General features: G+C 33.1%; 1 protein-coding gene across 1 annotated transcript in view; it reads left to right on the top strand.

Moving 5' to 3' along the window:
* Window positions 1-25326, top strand: part of LOC149792078 (leucine zipper transcription factor-like protein 1) — a 41017-nt gene that overhangs the window by 13501 nt on the left and 2190 nt on the right. The window contains exons 3-9 of the mRNA XM_089970588.1: window positions 1449-1643; window positions 4007-4145; window positions 8634-8699; window positions 11187-11261; window positions 14473-14538; window positions 17587-17691; window positions 22715-22818. Of these exons, the coding sequence (XP_089826714.1) occupies window positions 1449-1643; window positions 4007-4145; window positions 8634-8699; window positions 11187-11261; window positions 14473-14538; window positions 17587-17691; window positions 22715-22818 (750 nt within the window). The remainder of the gene's footprint in view (window positions 1-1448; window positions 1644-4006; window positions 4146-8633; window positions 8700-11186; window positions 11262-14472; window positions 14539-17586; window positions 17692-22714; window positions 22819-25326) is intronic.

The raw sequence follows: 25326 nt of genomic DNA on the forward strand, positions 1-25326 counted from the left end.
AGGGGTACTTTATGTGTGTTCTTTGGATGGGATAACTTGATAGGGGTACTTTATGTGTGTTCTTTAGATGGGATAACTTGAGTGGGGTACTTTACACATGCATGATGGATGGGATACCTTGATAGGGGTACTTTACACATGCATGTTGGATGGGATACCTTGATAGGGGTACTTTACACATGCATGTTGGATGGGATACCTTGAGTGGGGTGTGTGAGTTCATGCTTTTAGTGTGCACATTGAGACATGATGTTCAGTGGAGTACTCTTATTTTTTAGTAGCACAAAACCCCATTATTTATTAGTGATATCATATTGTTCAGTAACATAAAACCCCAATATTAACTATCAATACCATTATCTTGTAAGTGGAAGGTTGAATAAGTGCTGATAAATTCTTTGACTCCATTTGACCTAACCAAACCATTAAATCTGCAATGCCTGTCACATAACAACTCAGATTATTTAGGATTAGATAATACATTTTTTACAGTCCATGGCTCAAAATTGATACCAGCATTTTGCTACTTGCAGTATTCCAGTAAACTGCTAGCTGGAAAATATGGTCTAGACGTTTCTTGTACAGTTGAGTGGTATCAGTCTGATGTGTGCCAAAAGAAATTTTAAAATGGCCACAGTTGTTTCTCTGATATTCACCTTCTGATTGCAAAGACATTATCAAAATGATGTGTATGCATTTTAAAGTCACTTTGGAATATAGATAAGATGTTGTATCATATTGTAAAGATGGACAATGTAGTTATCAAAGCCTGTATCGTATTGTAAAGATGGACAATGTAGTTATCAAAGCCTGTATCGTATTGTAAAGAAGGACAATGTAGTTATCAAAGCCTGTATCGTATTGTAAAGGTGGACAATGTAGTTATCAAAGCCTGTATCGTATTGTAAAGGTGGACAATGTAGTTATCAAAGCCTGTATCGTATTGTAAAGGTGGACAATGTAGTTATCAAAGCCTGTATCGTATTGTAAAGGTGGACAATGTAGTTATCAAAGCCTGTATCGTATTGTAAAGGTGGACAATGTAGTTATCAAAGCCAGAAGTAGTTCAGTAGTATGTACTATAGTTTTCTTGTGTTGATATGTCTTCCATTTACCAAGCTTTAATGTAACAGCATAAATTAGAAAATTAATGTATACCACTTGTATCTGTCTAACAGTCAGGTTATTGCACTTGTGTTTATCTAACAGGTTATTCCACTTGTATTTATCTGTATGGTTATTCCACTTGATTTATCTGACAATCAGGTTGTTACACTTGTTTATCTAACAATCAGGTTATTTGACTTGTATTTATCTAACAGGTATTGATCGATTTATTTTTATTGTGATTGTATCAATGATAAATTGTAGGCTTGATGAATCCGCATACACAATAGATGAGGTGATGGATTTATTGTTACAGTGATTGTATAAATGATCCATTGTAGGCTTGATGAATCCACATACACAATAGATGAGGTGATGGAGATGTTGGACGGGCTGTTGATGAATGTGAAAGGGGAGATCGAGTCAGAATTACTGAATGCAGCTCACACCAACGTCCTCCTTCTCAGACAGATGTTCTTGCAAGCGGAGAAGTGGCATCTTAAACTTAGCGCTGACATATCAGAGCTGGAAAATAAGCAAGGACTCTATTATTATATATACACTGGAAAATAACCAGGGACTAAATTATTATGTACATTGGAAAATAAGCAAGGACTAAACTATTAGATATACATTGGTAAATAAGCAAGGACTAAATTATTATATATACACTGGAAAATAAGCAAGGACTATATTTTTATATATACACTGGAAAATAACCAAGGACAAAATTATTATGTACATTGGAAAATAAGCAAGGACTAAACTATTAGATATACATTGGTAAATAAGCAAGGACTAAATTATTATATATACACTGGAAAATAAGCAAGGACTATATTTTTATATATACACTGGAAAATAACCAAGGACTAAATTATTATGTACATTGGAAAATAAGCAAGGACTAAACTATTAGATATACATTGGTAAATAAGCAAGGACTAAATTATTATATATACACTGGAAAATAAGCAAGGACTATATCACTACATATCATATCATATCTTAAAACTAGTATCAGTGTAATTCTTAAAACAGTAAAATTATCCATCAATCATAATACCATAATGGATTAACAATAAAAATGTATGTCTTGACAGAGTTTTACCATTGTTGTATACTGTGTACATAAATAGACTTCGCTAACATTTCAAATTCCTTTAAGATAATCGATTATTTAAGAATAGGAAGTATCCACAGATTAAACTATTGGGCAGGACAATGACGAAAAACTTTGAAAATTTATGCTTTATTTTATTTTGTATTCATACAGTCTTTTATCTCTACACTTATTTAGATACATCTCACTGATGCATGCAACCATCATCTTCATTTGTTTTTATTATGCATATTCAGGGATGGTCCTGGCTTTTAAAAAGCTGTCGCCAAAAATATCGCCAACCTCAATATTTTGTCGCCAATTTTCAAAAAGTGTCGCCAAAACAAGTAGTGTACATTTTTCCAAGTGTTAATTTAGTCTATTAATGTAACAGGCAATGAAAATTACAAAAGATGGGTTAGTTAATACTTTAATTACAACAAGCATTAACAAAATGTTACAAAGTGTTACATGAAGATCTGTCGCGATTTTAGGACTGCCCACTTGTTGAATGCAGTTTCAAAGTCTAATTTTTCACATCTATACATGCTGATTCTCATTAAATTCTTGAGACATGAGATGCAGAGCTTATTTCTGATGTCAGTTTTTATGAGGTTCATCTTACTGAATCCACTTTCACAGTCTACAGTGCTGACAGGTGACACCAGTAGTCTCTCAGCAGCCCCACCCAACACCCCACCCCTTTAAGTCTAGCTTCACAAAGCTTGTAGTGAATTGCTTCCTAAATCCCAAGAATGATCACTGAATGCTGTATAAATTTTCTCAACAAGCAAAATAGGATCTCCATTCCCACGAATGAAACTTACACGAGTCAACCCCTGGCAATATTGGACCGTATATATAAGCATAAATTCACACCCAATTTAGGGATTCTTTCACTCCTATATTTTGAGAAATAAATAATTATTAATTATGCAAAACTGTTTTTTTTGTGCTATTTCTTCTTGAGGAGTTTAAGTCTCTGCATCCGTAACACGGAAATGATGGCAAAAGGAAAAGATCAATGAGTAAAATGCTGCACTGGCGACAGATATAATTGTGATTGAGATTTTTTCCATTTGCTTTGTATTTATACACTGTGGGTACTTCAAACATTATCAGTTTCTATAAAGGTTCAGCGAAACTATTGTATTGGTATATGTAAAAAAAACAAAAAAAAACACAGAAGGATTAGCCATACAATTAATTGCATCTGTTCTATTCGCGTCTTCAGAAGTCGGTCAGTTGTAGGTATAGTGCGGTAGCATGATTGACTATCGCAGCATACAGTACTCAGCCCAGATGTCAGCATAAGCAGATTATGATGTAACAATGCACTGTAAAGATGGGGTCGTCAATACGAACAAAGGATCGTTTGTGTAACAGATTGATTCCAATGCATTGCTTAGTCAATTTCGTGGCTTCCTTTCGTTCTCCCTTTTAATTTATCCAGTCCAAATCCATGATTGTATGTACAAATTAAATAACCAAAAAGTATGTCGCCAAAAGAATCGCCAGATGGGATATTTTTGTCGCCAATAAGGGAAAAAAATCGCAATTTGCAACATTGGCGAAGCCCAGGACGATCCCTGCATATTGTGAGAAATTTATGTAAAAATTGTTGTAAGTTCATATAAAATGTCAATGATATGCATTTTCGCTATTAAGAGTTGCATATCGATTTGAGTGTTAATAAACCTCTCATATTGAAATATTTTGGTGATTTTACAGGGAATTGTTAGACAAGATTGAGTATTAAAAAACCTCTCATATTGAAATATTTTGGTGATTTTACAGGGAATTGTTAGACAAGATTGCAGATTTTGAGGAACAACAGTTTGCAGGAACAAAGAGAGACACGGATTTTCAGTCCATGTTAAAGAATATGAAATTAATTCCCCTGAATGAGACCGGTGGAACAGCCTTGCTACATATGGTACAGTATTGGTATCATAGCATGTTACATTTATTGGTATCTTAGCATGTTACTTTTATTGGTATCTTAGCATGCTACTTTTATTGGTATAGCATGCTACTTTTATTGGTATCTTAGCATGCTACTTTTATTGGTATCTTAGCATGCTATCTTAGCATGCTACTTTTATTGGTATCTTAGCGTGCTACTTTTATTGGTATCTTAGCATGCTACTTTTATTGGTATCTTAGCATGTTACATCTATTGGTGTCTTAGCATGTTACTTTTATTGGTATCTTAGCATGTTACTTTTATTGGTATCTTAGCATGTTACATCTATTGGTGTCTTAGCATGTTACTTTTATTGGTATCTTAGCATGCTACTTTTATTGGTATCTTAGCATGTTACGTTTATTGGTATCTTAGCATGTTACGTTTATTGGTATCTTAGCATGTTATGTTTATTGGTATCTTAGCATGCTACTTTTATTGGTATCTTAGCATGCTACTTTTATTGGTATCTTAGCATGTTATGTTTATTGGTATCTTAGCATGTTACTTTTATTGGTATCTTAGCATGCTACTTTTATTGGTATCTTAGCATGTTACGTTTATTGGTATCTTAGCATGTTACTTTTATTGGTATCTTAGCATGTTACTTTTATTGGTATCTTAGCACCACTTTGCTTTGGGGACCCAATAAGTTGTATTTTCTCTCCTCACCACTGATTCTGCCCTTAATAAATATCTGTCAGTTATATGTCATGTATCTGTCAAAGATTGCAACTTCACAGAAGATGCATAAACAGCATGTAGGTCATTTTAGATTCTTCATTTGTTTTCTATTTCTAAAACCTTTGTGCAGATGGCAATGTGCAATCTAATATTGCTAGTCTTACAGAAATTGAATTGAGAAGTTTAACCACAAAGGGTTTAAGCAGCACTATATTCTGACCATGTCTTTCCTAGATGGCCATGACAGCAAGGTTTTTCATTTTTACTATTGTTACGACTATTGTCATAAACTAAATAACAGAAATAAGCAAAACCAACAATTTATGTAACACTTAACACACAAGTTAATTCTCTAAGTTAAAATTGACAAACAATTTAATTGTCTAAGTTGCAAAATGAAAATTTTAAGATGAACTAAGAGTTTTAAGAATAAAATCCAAAGTAATCCTAAAAAGTCCCACACAAGTCCAAAAGAATTTAGTGTTCCAAATAGGTCTTCCAATTTGCTGATGTGCCAACAGTCTTAATGTATCACATTGGCATTGTTCAAAACTTCTTCAAATAAATTCAAAATAATCCAAGAATATTATTTTAGTCCAGTGAGCACTTTGTAATTCCAATGAATAATCCAAACAAATGTTTTCTCTCAAATTGTATCTAAACACTACATTAAACACATCTTCAGACTGATGTTAAAATACAAACATAGGAAATAAGAATGAAACTATTGTCCAGCTCTACATACTTATATACACCCATATAGCCCTATAATGCAATTTTTACCTACTCACTACATGTCATTTCACAATGCCCCATGTTGTAGAAGAACCCACCTGATTGACCCAACCAGTGGGAAATAACTTAATTCTTCTAAGAACTCACATGACCTCAATAGCCAATGAGAAATTACTCCAAACTTGTCAACAGGTTCCATATACAGGTTGAATTTAACTTGTGAAGACCTATTGATAGCTCACTATCTTTAAAATTCAAAATTGCCATTATTGATTAACATGCTTGAGGCATCTATTGTGCATTTTTTTGCCCTTTTTTATGACATATGTGTTTTTTGTCAGTATTTATCTGCATTATGCATTGGCTGTTCTGTTGAAATGAGATATTTCATTTACTTGTTTTGGAAAAGAGAACTATTAAACTTCTTCCTCAGTCATTTTGCCCCATTAATACTGCCACCATCTTTTGTTTGGAACACAACCTCATCTTGTTATACTTTCCAGTCAACCCATTTATGCTATGATGGACCCTTATTAATTTTACATTAAATAACAACTCCTTGGTACTCCAAGCTACATTATGCACTACACTTATTGACCTGGGACTACATTCATCTTTACATAAATTTAATTGGCAGTGATAAAAGAAATGCTTCAAAGCTGGCTGGCATAGAACAGGAAGAAATATTACAGTTATCTCCCTTTTGCCCTTTCCTTCAGAGCAATTTGAAAACTTGACCAATAATTTGGAGAACTTGATTCAAATTCCTCTTAAATCATTGACCTTGAAGTCTGATCAATTGCTGCACATTGCATCATTCAACGCCCAATCAGTAGAACCACTGGAAAGGCCCACAGATATAGCTAGCTTTATCAATGTTCAGGATATTGACATTTCTTTCCCAACAGAAACATGGCTAAAAAAAAGTCAGACGATGAGCCATAGCATGTGCATCTTACACCCTCTGATTTACTCCATCAAGTCGTTCCCATGCCACTCCAACAGAGGTGGAAATTACCGTCATTACAAAGAATTCCATTATACACATTCTTAGCTACACTGCAACAACTATTTGGTTTTGATATCGCTGGTCTATATGAGACTTTTTATAATTTGTAAACGATTATACATATAAAATTATGCTTGGTGCCAAATATCCTAACAGTGCTAATGTGCCGTTAAAATACAATCAATCACTCAATCAATCTACACTGCAGCTTTTTGACTACACATCATTTAATCTGGTCCAAACCTCACTCCAATGGAATAAATGTCAGTCCAATTTTTTTTGCCACCCTACTGCCCTCCTAATAAAAAACCAAGCTGACTGAATCACTCTGTTTGGAGCAGTTTCTTAACCTCCTGGAATATGGAAATTTGATATGTGGCATCCTGATTATTCTTGGAGATTTCAACTTTCACTTCCACTGTCCTGGAAACCCATATGTATAAAAACACCTAGACTGTATTAATATTTTAAACATCAAACAGTCAGTTAGCCATAAACAGTAATTTCATGGTGTTTGCCTTTGTAATCTTGTCATTGTATATATTTTTTATGTGTTATTGTAAAGCACTTAAAGCTTCTAAAGGTTATGTCTTATACTAAATCCACATTATCATTATTATCTTCCATGGGTGTAGATTTTAATTTAATAATAATAATAATAATATTATTATTATTAAATTAAAATCTACACCCATGGAAAAAAATTAGCTTTATAATATCTTGTTATCACTACAATTTACAGTCATGACCAAACGTTCTGCACTATATAGATCTTCATAACACTGTCTTTCTTAAATAACCAGTATAGCAATTGTTTTCATAATATATTTCCACCCATCTTGCCAACATAATATATTTCCACCCATCTTGCCAACATAATATATTTCCACCCATCTTACCAACATAATATATTTCCACCCATCTTACCAACATAATGTATTTCCATCCATCTTACCAACATATTTCCATCCATCTTACCAACATAATATATTTCCATCCATATTACCAACATAATATATTTCCATCCATTTTACCAACATAATATATTTCCATCCATATTACCAACATAATCTATTTCCATCCATTTTACCAACATATTTTTACCAGGTTAGTCTTAGATGGCCATTACAGCAAGGGTTTTCATAATATACAGTGTTCCTCCTCTTATAAAGCCAACCCTTCTGCACCGGGAAAGTGGCCTTATAAAATGGGTGGCCTTTCCAGAAGGGGACTATATTTGTGAGATGTGTATATAGTAGGAAACCTACATATAACTTATAGCAGTTAATATCTTCATTTAAAAGTAGCATTAATTATTAAAATGCTCTTCTTTTCTTAAAAACAGTCATTTCAAGGTAAAATAAATTAATAGTTCTTATTCCTAGGCATGAAATATTGATCAGGTATTGATCTCATGCGCCTTACAAAACCATTTAAAAACATTATTTAAATCTTGGCACATATGTTGTTTCATATTTAAAATAATTCTCTTTCCATTTGCTCCATTTTCCCACTGCTACAGAATATTCTTCTCATCTTTTATGATCTTGTTTTGAGTCCTCCCAATATAAAAATTTTCAGTATGTGAACTCTTCCCATTGTCGCACAACTTTTACTTTTTCTTCTAAAGTATTATTTCTTCATTTACGTGATGACATGCTAAAGTTTTATAATGATTTATTCCTATGTTCCTGTGGCAGTTTATAGTGATGTCTAGCACTGGGGCATCATGCCACAGACATGATGCATCATGTCCCATCCAGTCACATTATCCTGTCACCAGGCCAACCAGTTCTAACACTGATCTCTTAATGCTGAGCGCCAAGCAAGGCATCTATTAGTACCATTTTTTATACGTCTTTGGTATGACTCGGCCAGGGATCGAACCCACAACCTCCTGCATCTGAGGCAGATGCTCTAACCACTAGGTCACAGGAGTGGTATTATAATTGTAGATGTTCGTTTAGACTTAAAATAATGGTAGTGCAACTGATACTGTTGGACTCTAGTTAGATCTTTTGTCTTTCCAGAAAATTGAGGAGTTGCAAGCAGAAAATGAAGCATTGAAAGCACAAATTCTTGGAGTTGCAGCAGCTGTAAGTATAAGAAAAACATTTGTCCAAGAATACGCCTGTTTTTGAATATTTTGATGTAATAGAAATGAAAAGTCTCTTACCTGTGTTCCTCTGTATGTAAACATCTATATTCTTACCTGTGTTCCTCTGTATGTAAACATCTATATTCTTACCTGTGTTCCTCTGTATGTAAACATCTATATTCTTACCTGTGTTTCTCTGTATGTAAACATCTATATATATATATATATATATATATATATATATATATATATATATATATATATATATATATATATATATATATATATGCCAGACAGAACGGAAAGAGCTGCCGCTGGGATTCTGTAAAGAATTCTTGAAAATAGTAGGCCAAAGTGGCCTTTGTAGACATGTGACCTTGAAGGCAGGTTCAGCTATCAAACTTTGTTCATGACAGATGCATGTACTAAAAAGCATTAGCATGATTGTTAGTGGTAGTATCATTATTATTATTTTGCATGTAGTATTATCAGCAGTTATAGTATACTATCAAGACAGATGTATTGAGTGTAATTAATTAACTAAAGTAAAAATAACAAAATAACAAAACATAAAGTTCCACACAAGATTACTGTATCCTCATTCTAATTCCATATTACATCATTACTGATTCTCCTATCGTTGTCACATGTGTCAGTGTTTCGATTAATTTTTAGTAGTTATTTTACTTTGCATCCTGAATGTTCCTATGACTGGGAAACACAGAACTGGCTTTGTATTTGGTCAGTTTGTGTAATTAGGCATGAAAACAGGTGCTCACACTTCAAACAATTGTTTGATAAAGCAGTCCCTCAAACTTTGCGAGATCAAAAGGCAGTCAGCTTTTATCAGAGACCTTTAACAATATGGGAAGGAAAGAAGCCTCCTGCAGCTATCAAATTATGTAATATACCCTTATATATACCATGCATACCATGCTTTCTCATCAAACAAAGAAATTTAATTTGCATATTTGAAGTGATCACTGCTGATGTGCTCCAAAGACTTTAGAAGGCATGGTGAAACCACTGATTAGTTAAGAAACACATGACCGCCGATTACAGAAGACAGGTAAAACAACTGCTTGCTCGGTTAAAAAAACACATGGTCATTCACCACAAAGGACAGGTGACCACTGATTACATGACATTTATATAGGAAATTTGCTGGGATAAAATTAGAGTAACCATTGTGACCATGTGGCCACTGAACTTAGGTGAACAATAGGACAGGTTTGACTGTGTTTGTGTTATATATAATAAACTGTACCTATATCAACTAGAAACACATATAACCCTCCACTGAGATCTCCCCAAAAAGAAACTTTTTAAAACTTTTCATTTAAGATGTGCAGTGAACTCCCTTGATAACAAAATAAGAAGACATAATGAAAATAAATATATTACTAAGAATATTGTAAAGTCCCTTCTCTTGCTTTTTATCATATTTCACTTTGGTTATAATGAAATTCTGATATATTGATATGATTTCTAGATTCGATTCAGCTTCATGATATCTGGTGGAGTTTACTGTAAACTTAAACCATTGTTATAAACCTGGCAAACAAAGTTTGGGAGGAGGGATATACTTGTCTATTCATCCTTCACACTTTTGTTTACCTAATTAATATTAATTTAAATTTTTATTAATTAACTGATATCTTCTGAACATATTGATACATCTTCATGAACTTGTTATGCTTTTGTATCATGACTAGACATCGTCCTTTTCAAAATTGGAGTCTGTCTGATAATATTTTAAATTATCTCATGTCTTGTTAATTCTGTCCATCCATTTGATTTTAAATTATCACATGTTTATTGTAAATTGTGTCTAACCATTTGATTTTAATTATTCCATGTTTATTGTAAATTGTGGCCATCTGTTTGATTTTGAATTGTCCCATGTTTATTGTAAATTGTTTCCATATGTCTGATAGTATTTTAATTTATCCCATGTTTATTGTAAACTATGGCCATCTGTCTGTCACATTCTTATCTTGGTGATATCTCCAGAAGCGTTTGAGATATTTTTATGAAACTTGGTAATGCATTTGTATCCTTGCAAGACTTTGTGTTTCATATAAGTTTTGTCATATTTAATTGTGTCTCATACAAACTTTGTCATATTTGTTGTGTCTTATATAAAATTTTGTCATTTTATTTTTGTCTCGTATCACATTTGTCATATTAATTCTGTCTCATATAAAAAAATCATATTAGTTGTGTCTCATATCCATCATATTTGTCATATTAGTTATGTCTCATAAAATTTGTGATGTTAATATTATTTTGAGTTATCTTGCCATATTTGTAAAAATTGTATTGGCATTTCAGTTCCTCAGTGGATGTTCTAAAATCACCCACTTAATGACAGAGTTTGTCACTACAGGTAGGAATAGTTTTCATTATTGGAATTTCTTTGTTATAGGATTGTTTTTGTTGCTTGAAGTGACACTAAAGCAGTAAAACTTGTGTCCTGTTTCAGTCACAAGCAGGGGAACTGAAGAGGAAACAATTAATGGAAGAAGCAAACCGCATGAAGTCTCAATCAACAGTAACAGTAAGTTCACAAAATCAATGGGTCATAGCTTGAACATTGTTTAGACCCCTACCATATGAACATGTGCATATTTACTGGGCAGAAGAAAGACAAATGATGCATGCACCAAATTAATATTTGCCCTTGTGAAATTCTTACTCAAGGTCTCAAACTCTGAGGAGGAGGTCAAAATGGGGAAATGTACGGATAAATGTTTTACAAAAATAGAATTGCAGTTAAGTAATTTGATGTTTGGAATGGCAGAGTTGAATTTCACCTTAATTAATCATAGAAATTCTGTTTATCTGGAAATTTTGCTATTAATGGCTAATAATTGACAATCAAGGAATTGGAACAGTAGTTGAATTTGTACTGATGAAGTCTTGAAAGAACCTCTGTAAATGTGTATGAGAGTATACATGCATATGTCTTCACATAGTTAATAAATTCAAACCAGTGTTCATATATGTAAACCATAATGTTCAGCTATTCAAACCAGTGTTGATCTATTCTAACAACAATGTTCATCTATTCAAACCATAATGTTCATCAATTCATGCCACAGTGTTCAGCTATTGAAGCCAAAATGTTCATCTTTTAAACTATAGTTACATTTATTCAAACCGGTGCTCATTTATTCAAGTAGTATTGTTTACCATTCAGGTTATAATGTTCAGCTATTCAAACACAGTGTTTACATAATCAGTCCATAGTGTTTACCTATTCGAAAAAAATGTGTTAATCTATTCATCCATTCAGACTATAGTTTTCATCTATTCAAACCAATGTTCATCTTTTCAAACCACAGTGTTCATCTATTCAAATCACATTCATCATCTATTCCCACGAATTTTCATCTAGTATTCAAACCAGTGTTTATCTATTCAAACCACTGTGTTCATCTATTCAAATCACAGTGCTCATCTATTCCAAAAAAAATCATCTATTAAATCTACAGTGTTTATATATTCAAACCAGTGTTCATCTATTCAGACCATATTGTTCATCTACTCAAATCACAATGTTCAGCTATTCAAATCACAGTGAACATCAATTCAAGCCATAGTGTTCACATAAAAAACCCACAAGATTCATCTATTCAAACCACAGTGTCCATCCATTCAAACTGCTGTGTTCATCTATTTAAAACCATAGTGTTCATCTATTTAAAACCACAGTGTTCATGATTTAAAATCACAATATTCATCCATTCAAACCATAGCAGTCGTTGATGTTTGAGATGAGTACCATGAAATTCACAGCCATTTGTTTAAGGACACAATTCCAGAATGAATGTGTATGTTTGTGATTTGGTCAGTTTTTGCTGAAGTTTTGAATAAAAACAAAAGCAAAATTGCTTGATCTAGTGGCTGTTGATTAAATATGTTGACCTTTTTTAATTACATGGAGGTAATCTGCTTGTGATTGCTATTGATTAAAATGTAAATTATTGCTGTGCTAATTTGAAGTCACTTGTCCAAGATACATGGTGTAATGACCACAATGGGCAACTGCTCGGGTGGCCTAGTGGTTAGAGCATCCATCTCGAATGTGGGAGGTCGTGGGTTAGATCCCCGGCCGAGTCATACCAAAGACTTGCAAAAATGGTACTAACAGCTGCCTCACTTGGTGCTTAGCATTAAGAGGTTAGTGTTAGGACTGGTCAGCCTGGTGTCAGGATAATGTGACTGGGTGGGACATCATGCTACATGCCTGCGGCATGATGCCCCAGTGCTAGACATCACTATAAACTGTCACACTGCAGACATTGTATCTATATGACTGAAAACTTGTTAAAGCTACAAAAACAATCCAAACCACACACACACACACACACACACACAAACCACAATGGGCATATATATGTCAGAGTTGACCTCGACTAAAGAAATAACTAGTATGTGAGTAACGAACATCAAGTATGTAAGAGACAGCTAGTATGCGAGTATGGAACTTCTGGTATATGAGTAACCAACAACTAGTAGATGAGTAAGAGACATCTAGTATGTGAGTACAGGACATCTAGTATGTTAGAGACATCTAGTATGTGAGTAAGATACATCTTGTATGTAAGTACATGACAGCTAGTATGTGAGTAAGAGACATCTAGTATGCAAGTATGGGACATCTATTATATGAGTAACCAACAACTAGTATGTAAGAAACATCTTGTATATAAGAGATATTTAGTATGTGAGTAAGAGACATCTAGTATGTTAGTAAGAGACATCTAGTATGTGAGTAACCAACAACTAGTAGATGAGTAAGAGACATATAGTATGTGAGTAAGAGACATTTAGTATGTGAGTAAGAGACATCTAGTATGTGAATAACCAACAACTAGTAGATGAGTAAGCAACAACTAGTAGATGATTAAGAGACATTTAGTATGTGGGTAAGAGACATTTAGTATGTGAGTAACCAACAACTAGTAGATGAGTAAGAGACATATAGTATGTGATTAAGAGACATTTAGTATGTGGGTAAGAGACATCTAGTATGTGAGTAACCAACAACTAGTAGATGAGTAAGAGACATATAGTATGTGAGTAAGAGACATTTAGTATGTGAGTAAGAGACATCTAGTATGTGAATAACCAACAACTAGTAGATGAGTAAGCAACAACTAGTAGATGATTAAGAGACATTTAGTATGTGGGTAAGAGACATCTAGTATGTTAGCAAGAGACATCTAGTATGTGATTAACCAACAACTGGTAGATGAGTAAGAGACATCTAGTTATGTAAGTAACCAACATCAAGGGTTACTAGAAAGACTGTATTGTGTATTTAAAACCCTAATGAAGTGTTAGTTTATCCATCACTCTGACCGGGTTTTCAAGCCATTTGGTTATACCTGTACCAGTTGTGAGGTCCAGCCTGAAAACAATAAAGTATGTGAATGACCAGTACAGTCACTGTCATAATTTAATGTCGACTGTTAATGTTTTAATTAAAAAAGTTGTTTATTTAAACTGCAAAGAGGGAGAAATTTGTGTGCATTTTTTAAATTCAAATTTATCAAATTAATTTTGAACTTTGACATCAGTTGACTTAATTTGTTTATTTTAACTGGTCTTTAGAACAGAAATATTTTAAAGTAGAACTAGATATCTAACAATGTCTGATTTTTATATGAAGTAATATATAAGCTATAATAAATAAAAAGAACAAATAGTAAGCAATGCTAATTGATAGTTGTTAATTCATCATTTTTTCATTTCTCTTTCAGGGCAATGATGGAGAAATGGAATCTTTGAGAAGGAAGATGGCGGGCCTAGAATCTGAATTGGAGACTGTAAGGACACAAACATTTCAGTCTTGATTCTTTTTTCTATCAAACTAGGTATTTTCAAAAATATTGAATCCAAAAGATATACTGTCACTGATATAGTCATGAACTGGACATTGAATTCTATTATTCATGCATCATAAGTCAGGCATATCATGCTGTTATATTTGTCCATCTCTCTGTCCTTCATATGTCTGTCTTCCAGTTTGTCTTTCCACCATCTGTCTGTCTTCCAATTTGTCTTTCCACCATCTGTCTGTCTTCCAATTTGTCTTTCCACCATCTGTCTGTCTTTCATTTGTCGGTCCTCCAATCCGTCTGTCTTCCAATTTGTCTTTCCACCATCTGTCTGTCCTCAAATCTGTCTAACCTCCATCTGTCCATTAACATTTACTTTTCTAGCCCATAACTTTGTAACAGAGAGATTTTCGTGAAACCTTTTCTAAGTCTGTTTCGTGATTGGATGATATCTTGCTTCCCATGCCTCAGTGTAAAGGTTATGAAGAGGGAAAATGTACTTCTGTGACTTGTGTCAGTATAAATACTTCCTGACAAGGTCACAAGCAGACAATATTTTGCCTATTTTACCTGGATGATGGGCAACTTGGCAGTTTCTCCTATATGCAACAATCAAAATTGACCATTTAGAACAAGGCACACTAAGGCAAAATCAAACTATAAATTACAAATATAGGTACTAACAGAATTTCTGATTTGTATTCTCTTTATGTATGTATATTTTGTAAAAATATCTTAAGATTCAGTGAATTTATTTCAGCTTCAAAAACACAATATAAACTCTACGGAAAATCTTACAGTATACCACAAATATGGCTGCTGATGATGTCATTCAGGATCTATCTGTTGGGAGTATAACTTTTTAACAAACTGAAAATGGTTTAAGGAAACAGTGGCCAAGAATATATGATGAAAAGATGTATATATCTTGACAAGATGGAATATATTAATGGAATATATCTCATGGAATAGATCATATCAAGATGGTATATATCCTGACATTATGGTATATATCCTGACCAAATGGTATATATCTTGACAAAATGGAATGTATCATGTCAGGATGGTATATATCATACAAGATGGAATATATCATGTCAGGATGCTATTTATCATACAAGATGGAATATATCATGTCAGGATGGTATATATCATACAAGATGGAATATATCATGTCAGGATGGTATTTATCATGACAAAATGGCATATATCATGTCAGGATGGTATTTATCATACAAGATGGAATATATCATGTCAGGATGGTATTTATCATGACAAAATGGCATATATCATGACTATATGGCATACATCATGAAAGATGGTATGTGTCATGACTAGATGGCATACATCATGAAAGATGGCATATGTCATATCAGGATGGTATATATCTTGACTAGATAGTATATAGCATGTTAAGATGGTATATGTCATGACAAGATGGTATATGTCATGACTAGATTGTGTATATCATGATTTGATGTATATATCATGTTATATATCATGAATAATCCATGTGTTGCATACCAAAACCATACTACCTGCTTCAAGATCAAGGTCATGGTCATAGCAAGGGAAATTACGATCCTGTGACTTGTACTCTTCTGCAGAGTAGAACATTTAAGCCACTGAAGATATATTAATTAAACTTGAGAGACTAATAAATCATATTTAGACAGTTTGACTCATACTATAGTCATACCACCAGGAATGAACCACAATAAGTTTTTAAGAAAACCATTTTTATATGCCTGCCATATGGTGTAATTCTGTATGATACAAATATGGTATTATGTTATGATGTTGTCTGACTACCAATTTATCCATACATCTGTCTGTAACCAATGGCATCTATGCACTATAACTATAGTCGTCAACCAGTTACAGTTACCAAACTTCAAAAATTACTTGTAATTGGGGTAAGAAAAAAGTCAGAAGTTAAGGTTACGGTCAAAAAGGTTAAAGGGGAAAGTCGCTTTCAAACTAGAAACATATTTTCACTGTAATAATATTTGTGGAGGGTTTGCCGTTAATGTAAGAGACCTATTTAGTTTGGGTTCAAAAGATTAAATGAGAGGGTAAACAAAAATGAGTTTGCTGAATCACTTTTGTGTTAGAATTCCTTGACCAAACTTTGTGGATGGTTGATACTTAAGTTAAAAAAAGCAACCAGTTGATACTGGGGTCTTGAGTTCAGAGGTAGCAGGTATGGTAAGTCTTAAAAAAAAAGTAATGGTTTCTGCACAGTAACTTTGGTCCAAGACTGCATACCTTGACCAGTGGTCCAGGTCATCAAGACCAGATGGTCATTACTCTTAAGAGTAAACTTTATCCTACTAATTTCTTGATAAGAGACTATTGAACATGGAGCAGAGGTAAATTTGTGCCATTCGTGCTACTATTGTTCATGAAATTTATTCATTGGGCTAGGAGTTCTAAATACAGATGTGTAAGATCAGTTGAAAGTCAAGAGAATTGTTACCCATTACAATAAATTAATTTAGAGTAGCTAAGGTTAATATGCTAATCATGCTATGTTTAGGTCATGTCTGTCCTTTCTGTTTTAGAACAGTAACTTAAAAGCCACTATGCTAATCATGCTATGTTTAGGGCATATCTGTCCTTTCTATTTTAGAATAGTAACTTAGCAGCCATTGTGCTAATCATGCTATATTTAGGGCATATCTGTCCTTTCTGTTTTAGAATAGTAACTTGAAAGCCATTATCATAATCATGCCATGTTTAGGGCATGTCTGTCCTTTCTATTTTAGAATAGTAATTTAGCAGCTATTGTGCTAATCATGCTATGTTTAGGGCATGTCTGTCCTTTCTGTTTTAGAATAGTAACTTGAAAGCCATTATCCTAATCATGCCATGTTTAGGGCATGTCTGTCCTTTCTATTTTAGAATAGTAGCTTAGCAGTTATTGTGCTAATCATGCTATGTTTAGGGCATGTCTGTCCTTTCTGTTTTAGAATAGTAACTTGAAAGCCATTATTCTAATAATGCCATGTATGTTTTTCTACCTTTCCATTACAGAGTCATAAATATGGAGCTAATACGGCAGCTGTAATGGAGAAGGACCTGGCTGAAACTAAACATGAACTTCTTAGGATACGTGAAATGTTAGAGATGGCAGAAAAGGTACTGATAATTGCTAAGTTATATAACTTTTTCAAATATTCTAGCACTCATTTCAGTTATGGATAAGAAGAAAAAGCATTTTAATTTGAATTTTTAAAATATATAATATATACTCGCTTATAGGTTGAGTCTAGCTGCAACCACACATAATTTACAGGCAAATCTTGGTCAGTGCAGTTTGTTAGCAGTAATTAGTAGAACAAGCAACGTCATAGCTGCCAAATGTCCCATTTTTTCCGTATTTGTCTTGTATTTTGAACCTGAATATGGGTGTATGTTTTTTTGTGTGCAAAAAATATGTTTTTTAATTAAAAAAATAATAATAAATTTCCTTGGAATTTTTAGTTTCGAACAGGCAATCGGTTCCATTATGATAGAAATGTATCGCATGTATATAGGAATATAGTTCTACAATATGATTGGTTCATTTGAAATCGTGGCTACCATGCCTGTCTTTATCCACCATATTGGATTGTGCAAACAGTTACCGCTGTCAATGTATCTCATCTTCGTTATATTCAACTTCTAATCATGTTGAAAAGGAGAGCAGAATATTCAGAATTTTCTCCAGGAAAGACAAGAAAACAGAACTGGAAGAACATTTGTGCCATCTTGTTTAGATTTCTGAAGGAGAAAACTTTACGTTTTGCAAATTGTGTAGTGTGATTTCGCTATTGGACATGGAGGTGCTCATGAAATACAAGAGCACAAAAAAGCTAATAACATCAGCTTGCTTCTTCATCATCAACAACTCAGCCTGAACTTACAACATATATAAATACCAGAGAGAACCTTGATGTAATTTGATCGAAATTCAGTTTATTAAATTTCTTTTATAAATGAACCTTCCTCTTTCAATTACTAGTATTGCTGGCAATTTATTTCACATACATTTTCCAGACAGTAAAATTGCAAAGGATTACTTGTATGCTAGAACGAAAACAGTTCAGTAAGAAAATCACACAGAATTGAGATCGTCTAAGAAAATTGGTACTTTTGAATCGATAATGATTGAAAAGAAAGAAAAAAGTGTGGAATAGGCTTCTATAAACAGCCATTGTCTGAGTGTGTTGCACTCTTGCACCTTCTGAATAGGCACCCGAATGGAACATGGTGCCCATCCAGAAGGTACAAGTGTGCGGCACATGCATCTTTGTCATTAAATAATTTTGTAAGGCACTGCCCTACATTACTCATAGTTACATATGCATTAAAATTTTAAAAATCGGTATTTGTTCCTGAAAATGAGTATTTTCATCACAAGCAGTCATTATTTTTGTACTCAGGGGATGGCAGCTATGCAGTATAGACCCTGTTCTGCCAATGTATTATGCAGTTGCAGATCTAGGTCAATAATGTTTGTATTTAGATTTATGAAAAGGTTTCTCATCCATGTGACACAGAAATCTAGCTGTTTTGCTAACCTTAGTTTTCTTATCTCTGTCTGGTTATCTTGATCCAGTCATCTCAGTCATTGTGTCCACCTGCTAGGAACCACTTAAACAAAGAAGAAACCCATGTTGTCTTGTGCTCTGTTTGATGAGATTATTATAAAAATCAAAGAATAACAACATATATATAACAAAAAAAAATTCACTCATAAGGGAACTTAAGGTCTTTCTGACTTTGATAATACAGCATACAAAACATTTGAAAGAGACAGACACACATGCACACCAAGTTGAACTATTTGGTATTTTGCTAGAAACTACACAGCATGGCAAATTTTATTCTATCTGTAACTTGGTAAATTTTCATGTCCATGTCATTAAAATGTAGCTAAAATTACCTAATTAGTTTTAAATGTGAAATGAATCAGGTACTTTTAGCTAAATGATGCTCACCTGAAAATTTACTGAGCTGCAGCTTGAATAAAATTTGCTATGCTGTGTGGAATGAACTGTAACAGAAAACACTGTTGCAGACTCACTAGCAATACACATCACTTGCTAAGAAACCCAAACTCTCTCTGCAACATCCAGAAATATGTAATGTCAGACTTGCATTCTTCACACTTTGACAAACACCCCCAACCACCCCAAGTCTAATCAAACATTGTAGTGTAACTGCAAATGAAAACTCCTACACTTACCAATCAGAGTGGCTCATTCATCAGTCCACACGCTATTGCACAGGACGATTTCCATGTAGCATATCGTTGCACCAGTAATAGCACCACTTGCCAATTTCCAGGACAGAATATAAATTGCCAAAAATATAACGAATTAGAAATCTCCTCACAGTCAGTACACACTCCCTTAGAGCTGTGTAATATATAATACCATTGGCTATCATAGAACTTTTCCAAATTTGAACTGATGAAAGATAAGTTATTCACGTGAAATATATTAATTATTTATTGTTATTTTCATGCGACGTCCATCGATTAAATGTGATATTATAGTAATAATGTCAAATGGCTTTTTAGGTTTCGATTTTCTTTTGTGTAGAACTTGTGTGATTAGAGTCAACTGGTCACCCCACTACCATCATTAATATATCAGTATTATTGGACATTTACATATCTTAGCATGTGGCTCAAGACGCTCATGATGCAATACTTGCAGCACGTAACAATTGTAACTTAGTTTTTTTCCTTGATTTTTGTTTTCTCTTCTAACAGTGGCATATATAGCTTGAGTCTACTTAGATAATTATTCAGATTTTCATAAAAGAGTACAAGCTCTGATGACCTTTATATAGAGTGAGTGGCAATAATAATAGGTGATTAATATTCTGTGGGCTGAATCTGCTAACTATATTGCAAAATTGTAAGGTTATTTTAATTGGAAAAAAATTGGGTGAGAAAAATAATTGATGTCATTGTTTTTACCTAGACAAGGAAATCCCAGTCATGAGGTCACATCATTTGTCTCTCCCCTCAGCAGAGCCTTATGGGGAGACAAATAATGTAACCCTTTGACTGGGATTTCCTTGTCTCAGTTCAAATCCCAACATAGATTCAATTAGTATATGTTATTTGCTTTTGTGTTTTTTGTTATATACATAAGCTGATTTTTGGGGGATCTTACAGTTTTGTTGTGATATTGGAGAATTTGTATGAGACAGTTTTCTTAACATCAGAACTGTGTAATGACTTCAGGTGGTTAGCATTTATTCCACTATAGTAAAGATTGCGAAATATATTTTTATTTGTGTGCACAGCCTGTAAAGGTATTCCCATAATGATTAGGAGGATATAGAAAATTTCAGAACACTTGATTTCACACTTATATATGTTTGATTATAAATTTTGTTTATAATTCTTTAGAGCAATGACACCATCACCTAATTTGAAGAATTTTATAAAGGAGACTTTGAGGGCATTTTAATTTATTTTCAGTAGCTTGGGGCTATTATTGATACATGTCACGATATCAACATTTCTTACACAGGTTTTTATCAAGCTCTTGTGCCTGGAAGTTTTGTGATGATAAAATCGCTGTAAATACGCTAATAATTTACTGATTAATTTTAGAAAAATAAATTTTATCTCGGTGTTGAAGAAATTTGATTTTTGGTGTGAAACTTCACAATTATGATAGGTCAGATGTCACAGGTACTGTGTAGTCACCAATTTTCATGGGGTACCAATTTTAGTTGGGTACCAATTTGTGTACATTTTCTGATTGCTGCAGACCACTAAATCAAAGATTAAGCAAAAATTCATTTTTGTTAACAATAAGACCCTTTTCCCAAATTCACAAATTTAATTACTGACTAAATTGGCATGTTTCCCAAAAACACAAAAGAAAACCAAATCACAGTATTTATATACAGCCAGATACTCATACCAACATGTTTACCTGCTCTTGCTTGAGAATTACCAGAGTACACTTTCAGAAGTATTCTACCTGCTCATTCTTGAAAACTACTGGTACATTCATAGATATTTTACCAGCACTTTCTTGAAAAGAACCTGTACTCACTCACAGACTCTTTTCCATTTATTTCACATTCAGTTGTAATGTAAATTAAAAATAATGTTCACAGTTATAAATATTTTTTAGAAGTTTTCAAGATTTCCAAACCCCATGAAGGGGATGTTACAGTGTTTTATGATACCTAAAATTTGACTTTCAGTGCAGATCTGTGTGCATGGGTGGAGTAAGTTTAGTATTTCGGTCAAAATATATTGAACTTATGTTGCTCTACATCAGTTTTGAGTTTGGTAATCTTAACTGGGGAGTGACAGATTCCAATTATCATGAAATATGTAGTAGTGTTAGACATTTATATGTACTTTTCATGTTTGCATTCCATCATAAGTGTTGGACATTTACATGTGCTTTTCATGTTTGCATTCCATCATAAGTGTTGGACATTTACATGTACTTTTCATGTTTGCATTCCATTATAAGCATTAGACATTTACATGAACTTTTCATGTTTGCATTCCATCATAAGTGTTGGACATTTACATGTACTTTTCATGTTTGCATTCCATTATAAGTGTTAGACATTTACATGTACTTTTCATGTTTGCATTCCATTATAAGTTTTAGATACTTACATGTACTTTTCCTGTTTGCATTCCATTACAAGTGTGAGACATTTACATGTAGTTTCCATAATGTTTGCATTCCATTATAAGTGTTAGACATTTACATGTACTTTTCATGTTTGCATTCCATTATAAGTTTTAGATACTTACATGTACTTTTCCTGTTTGCATTCCATTACAAGTGTGAGACATTTACATGTAGTTTCCATAATGTTTGCATTCCATTATAAGTGTTAGACATTTACATGTACTTTTCATAATGTTTGCATTCCATTATAAGTATTAGACATTTACATGTACTTTTCATAATGTTTGCATTCCATTATAAGTGTTAGACATTTACATGTACTTTGCAAGTTTGCATTCCATTATAAGTTTTAGATACTTACATGTACTTTTCCTGTTTGCATTCCATTACAAGTGTGAGACATTTACATGTAGTTTCCATAATGTTTGCATACCATTATAAGTAAACTTTGATGAAGTTTAGTGTTAGTTTCATTACAAATCTATTTATAGGAACTGGAAAAGAAAGTGAGTCAGACAGCTCCCTTCAAGAACCTCAAACAAATGTTGGTGAAAAAGAATGAGCAAATGAAGGACCTTAGGAAGAGATTGCAGAAGTAAGCATCAGTCTGTTTACAAATTGCTCAGAAATTTACAGGGACGCTCACTTGAATGGCACCCCTCCCTTTTTGAAGCTATGTTTGTCATAGGCTTGGTTCTACATTACAATCACCCCCACACCCCTACTGGCACATATGAAACAATATAGCCTGGTCAGTTTTTTTTAGCAAGGTTGCCAAATATATAGCTCATGTTAGATTGGAATCGGCTGCCAAATGGAGAATTTTCTGTAATTTGTGCACTAGGAAATATGTTGATCCTATTTGCCACCCAACACTTTTCACTGCGGTTGCAGATGTCTTTCTTTGTCTTTTGGATAAAAGGGATTTCTCAGTATACACCATTAATGGCTAAAATAATCTTCTCTGCCATCTATTAAATGGTGTATGAAATATCTGCCATCTATTAAATGGTGTATGAAATTTCTTGGTCATAATGTTATTAATGTCTGTTGACTGCAGTGAAGAAAAATAATCTGATGATTCACTCTAATGATTAGATTTCTCAACATTGTTTCTCTTGGACAATACACTAATTCATGGTAGAGTAAAAAAATATATATATATACATGTAAACATTTTTAATTGATTGCATTCCAAAGTATTGTAATTTAGTGAATTACTCTGTCCAAAACTGAGTAATTGGATTACCTTCCATAAAGAAATGTAATTTGGGAAATTACTCTATCAAAAAGTGAGTTATTGGATTACATTCCATAGAATAATGTAATTTGGGGAAATATTCTGTACAAAAGTGGGTTTTACAATCACGTTCGATAGACTAATGAAAGTTAGTGAATTACTCAGTCCAAAAGTAAAATAAATGGATTACATTCCAAAGAGTAATGTAATTTAGACAATTAATGTGTCCTAAATGTATAATCAGTTTTCAAAATGCATTTCATGTTATACAGTAGTTAATAAATCCACAATTATCATATGTCTTTAGCTCAAGCCCAGCTGCAAAACAAGATAGACCCTGATCTACCGTCAGTGTTCTGACAGATCAGGGTTTATTTTGTCTGTTTTGCTTATAAAATGTAACAAATTGCATACATATGTTGGTTGAGTATGTAATGAAAGATCTAGATCTATGAAGTTTGCAGTTGGATCAGACTAAAATGAGAGCATATCCATTAGTCTTTATAAAGGACCATGATGACATATAGAAATTAGACTAAAATGAGAACTTATCCATTAGTCTTTATAAAGGACCGTGATGAAATATAGAAATCAGACTAAAATGAGAGCATATCCATTAGTCTTTATAAAGGACCATGATGAAATATAGAAATCGGACTAAAATGAGAGTATAGCCATTAGTCTTTATAAAGGACCATGATGAAATATAGAAATCAGACTAAAATGAGAGTATATCCATTAGTCTTTATAAAGGACCATGATGAAATATAGAAATCAGACTAAAATGAGAGTATATCCATTAGTCTTTATAAAGGACCCTGATGAAATATAAAAATCAGACTAAAATGAGAGCATATCCATTAGTCTTTATAAAAGACCATGATGACATATAGAAATCAGACTAAAATGAGAACTTATCCATTAGTCTGTATAAAGGACCATGATGAAATATAGAAATCAGACTAAAATGAGGGCATATCCATTAGTCTTTATAAAGGACTATGATGGCTTATAGAAATCAGACTAAAATGAGAACTTATCCATTAGTCTTTATAAAGGAACATGATGAAATATAAAAATCGGACTAAAATGAGAGTATATCCATTAGTCTTTATAAAGGACCATGATGAAGTATAGAAATCAGACTAAAATGAGAACTTATCCATTAGTCTTTATAAAAGACCATGATGTCACATAGAAATCAGACTCAAATGAGAGCATATCCATTGGTCTTCATAAAGAACAATGAAAGCATATAGAAATCAGACTAAAATGAGAGTATATCCATTAGTCTTTATAAAAAACAATGATGTCACATATAAATCTGTCTAAGATAAGAGCCTATCCAGTAGTCTTTATAAAGGGCCGTGATGTCGCATAGAAATCAGACTAAAATGAGAACATATCATGTATTTATTAAGGACCATGATGTTGCATAGAAATCAGACTAAAATGAGAGCATGTCCAGTAGTCTTTAAAAAGGACCATGATGTTGCAATGAAATCTGAGTAAAATGAGAACATATCCATTAGTCTTTATAAAGGACCATGATGTCACATAGAAATCAGACTACAATGAGAATATATCCAGTAGTCTTTTTAAAGGACTATGTTATTGCATAGAAATCAGACTAAAATGAGAGCATATCAGTTAATTTATAAAGGACCTTGTTGACATATAGAAATCAGACTAAAATGAGAGCATATCCATTAGTCTTTATAAAGGACCACAATGATATATAGAAATCAGACTAAAATAGAGCATATCCATTAGTTTTTATAAAGGACCATGATGACATATAGAAATCAGACTAAAATGATAGCATATCCATTAGTCTTTATAAAGGACCATGATGTTGCATAG

This window comes from Sinohyriopsis cumingii, chromosome 9 (genome assembly GCF_028554795.1).
Source record: "Sinohyriopsis cumingii isolate HCF-2022 chromosome 9, ASM2855479v2, whole genome shotgun sequence".
Taxonomy (NCBI): Eukaryota; Metazoa; Mollusca; class Bivalvia; order Unionida; family Unionidae; genus Sinohyriopsis; species Sinohyriopsis cumingii.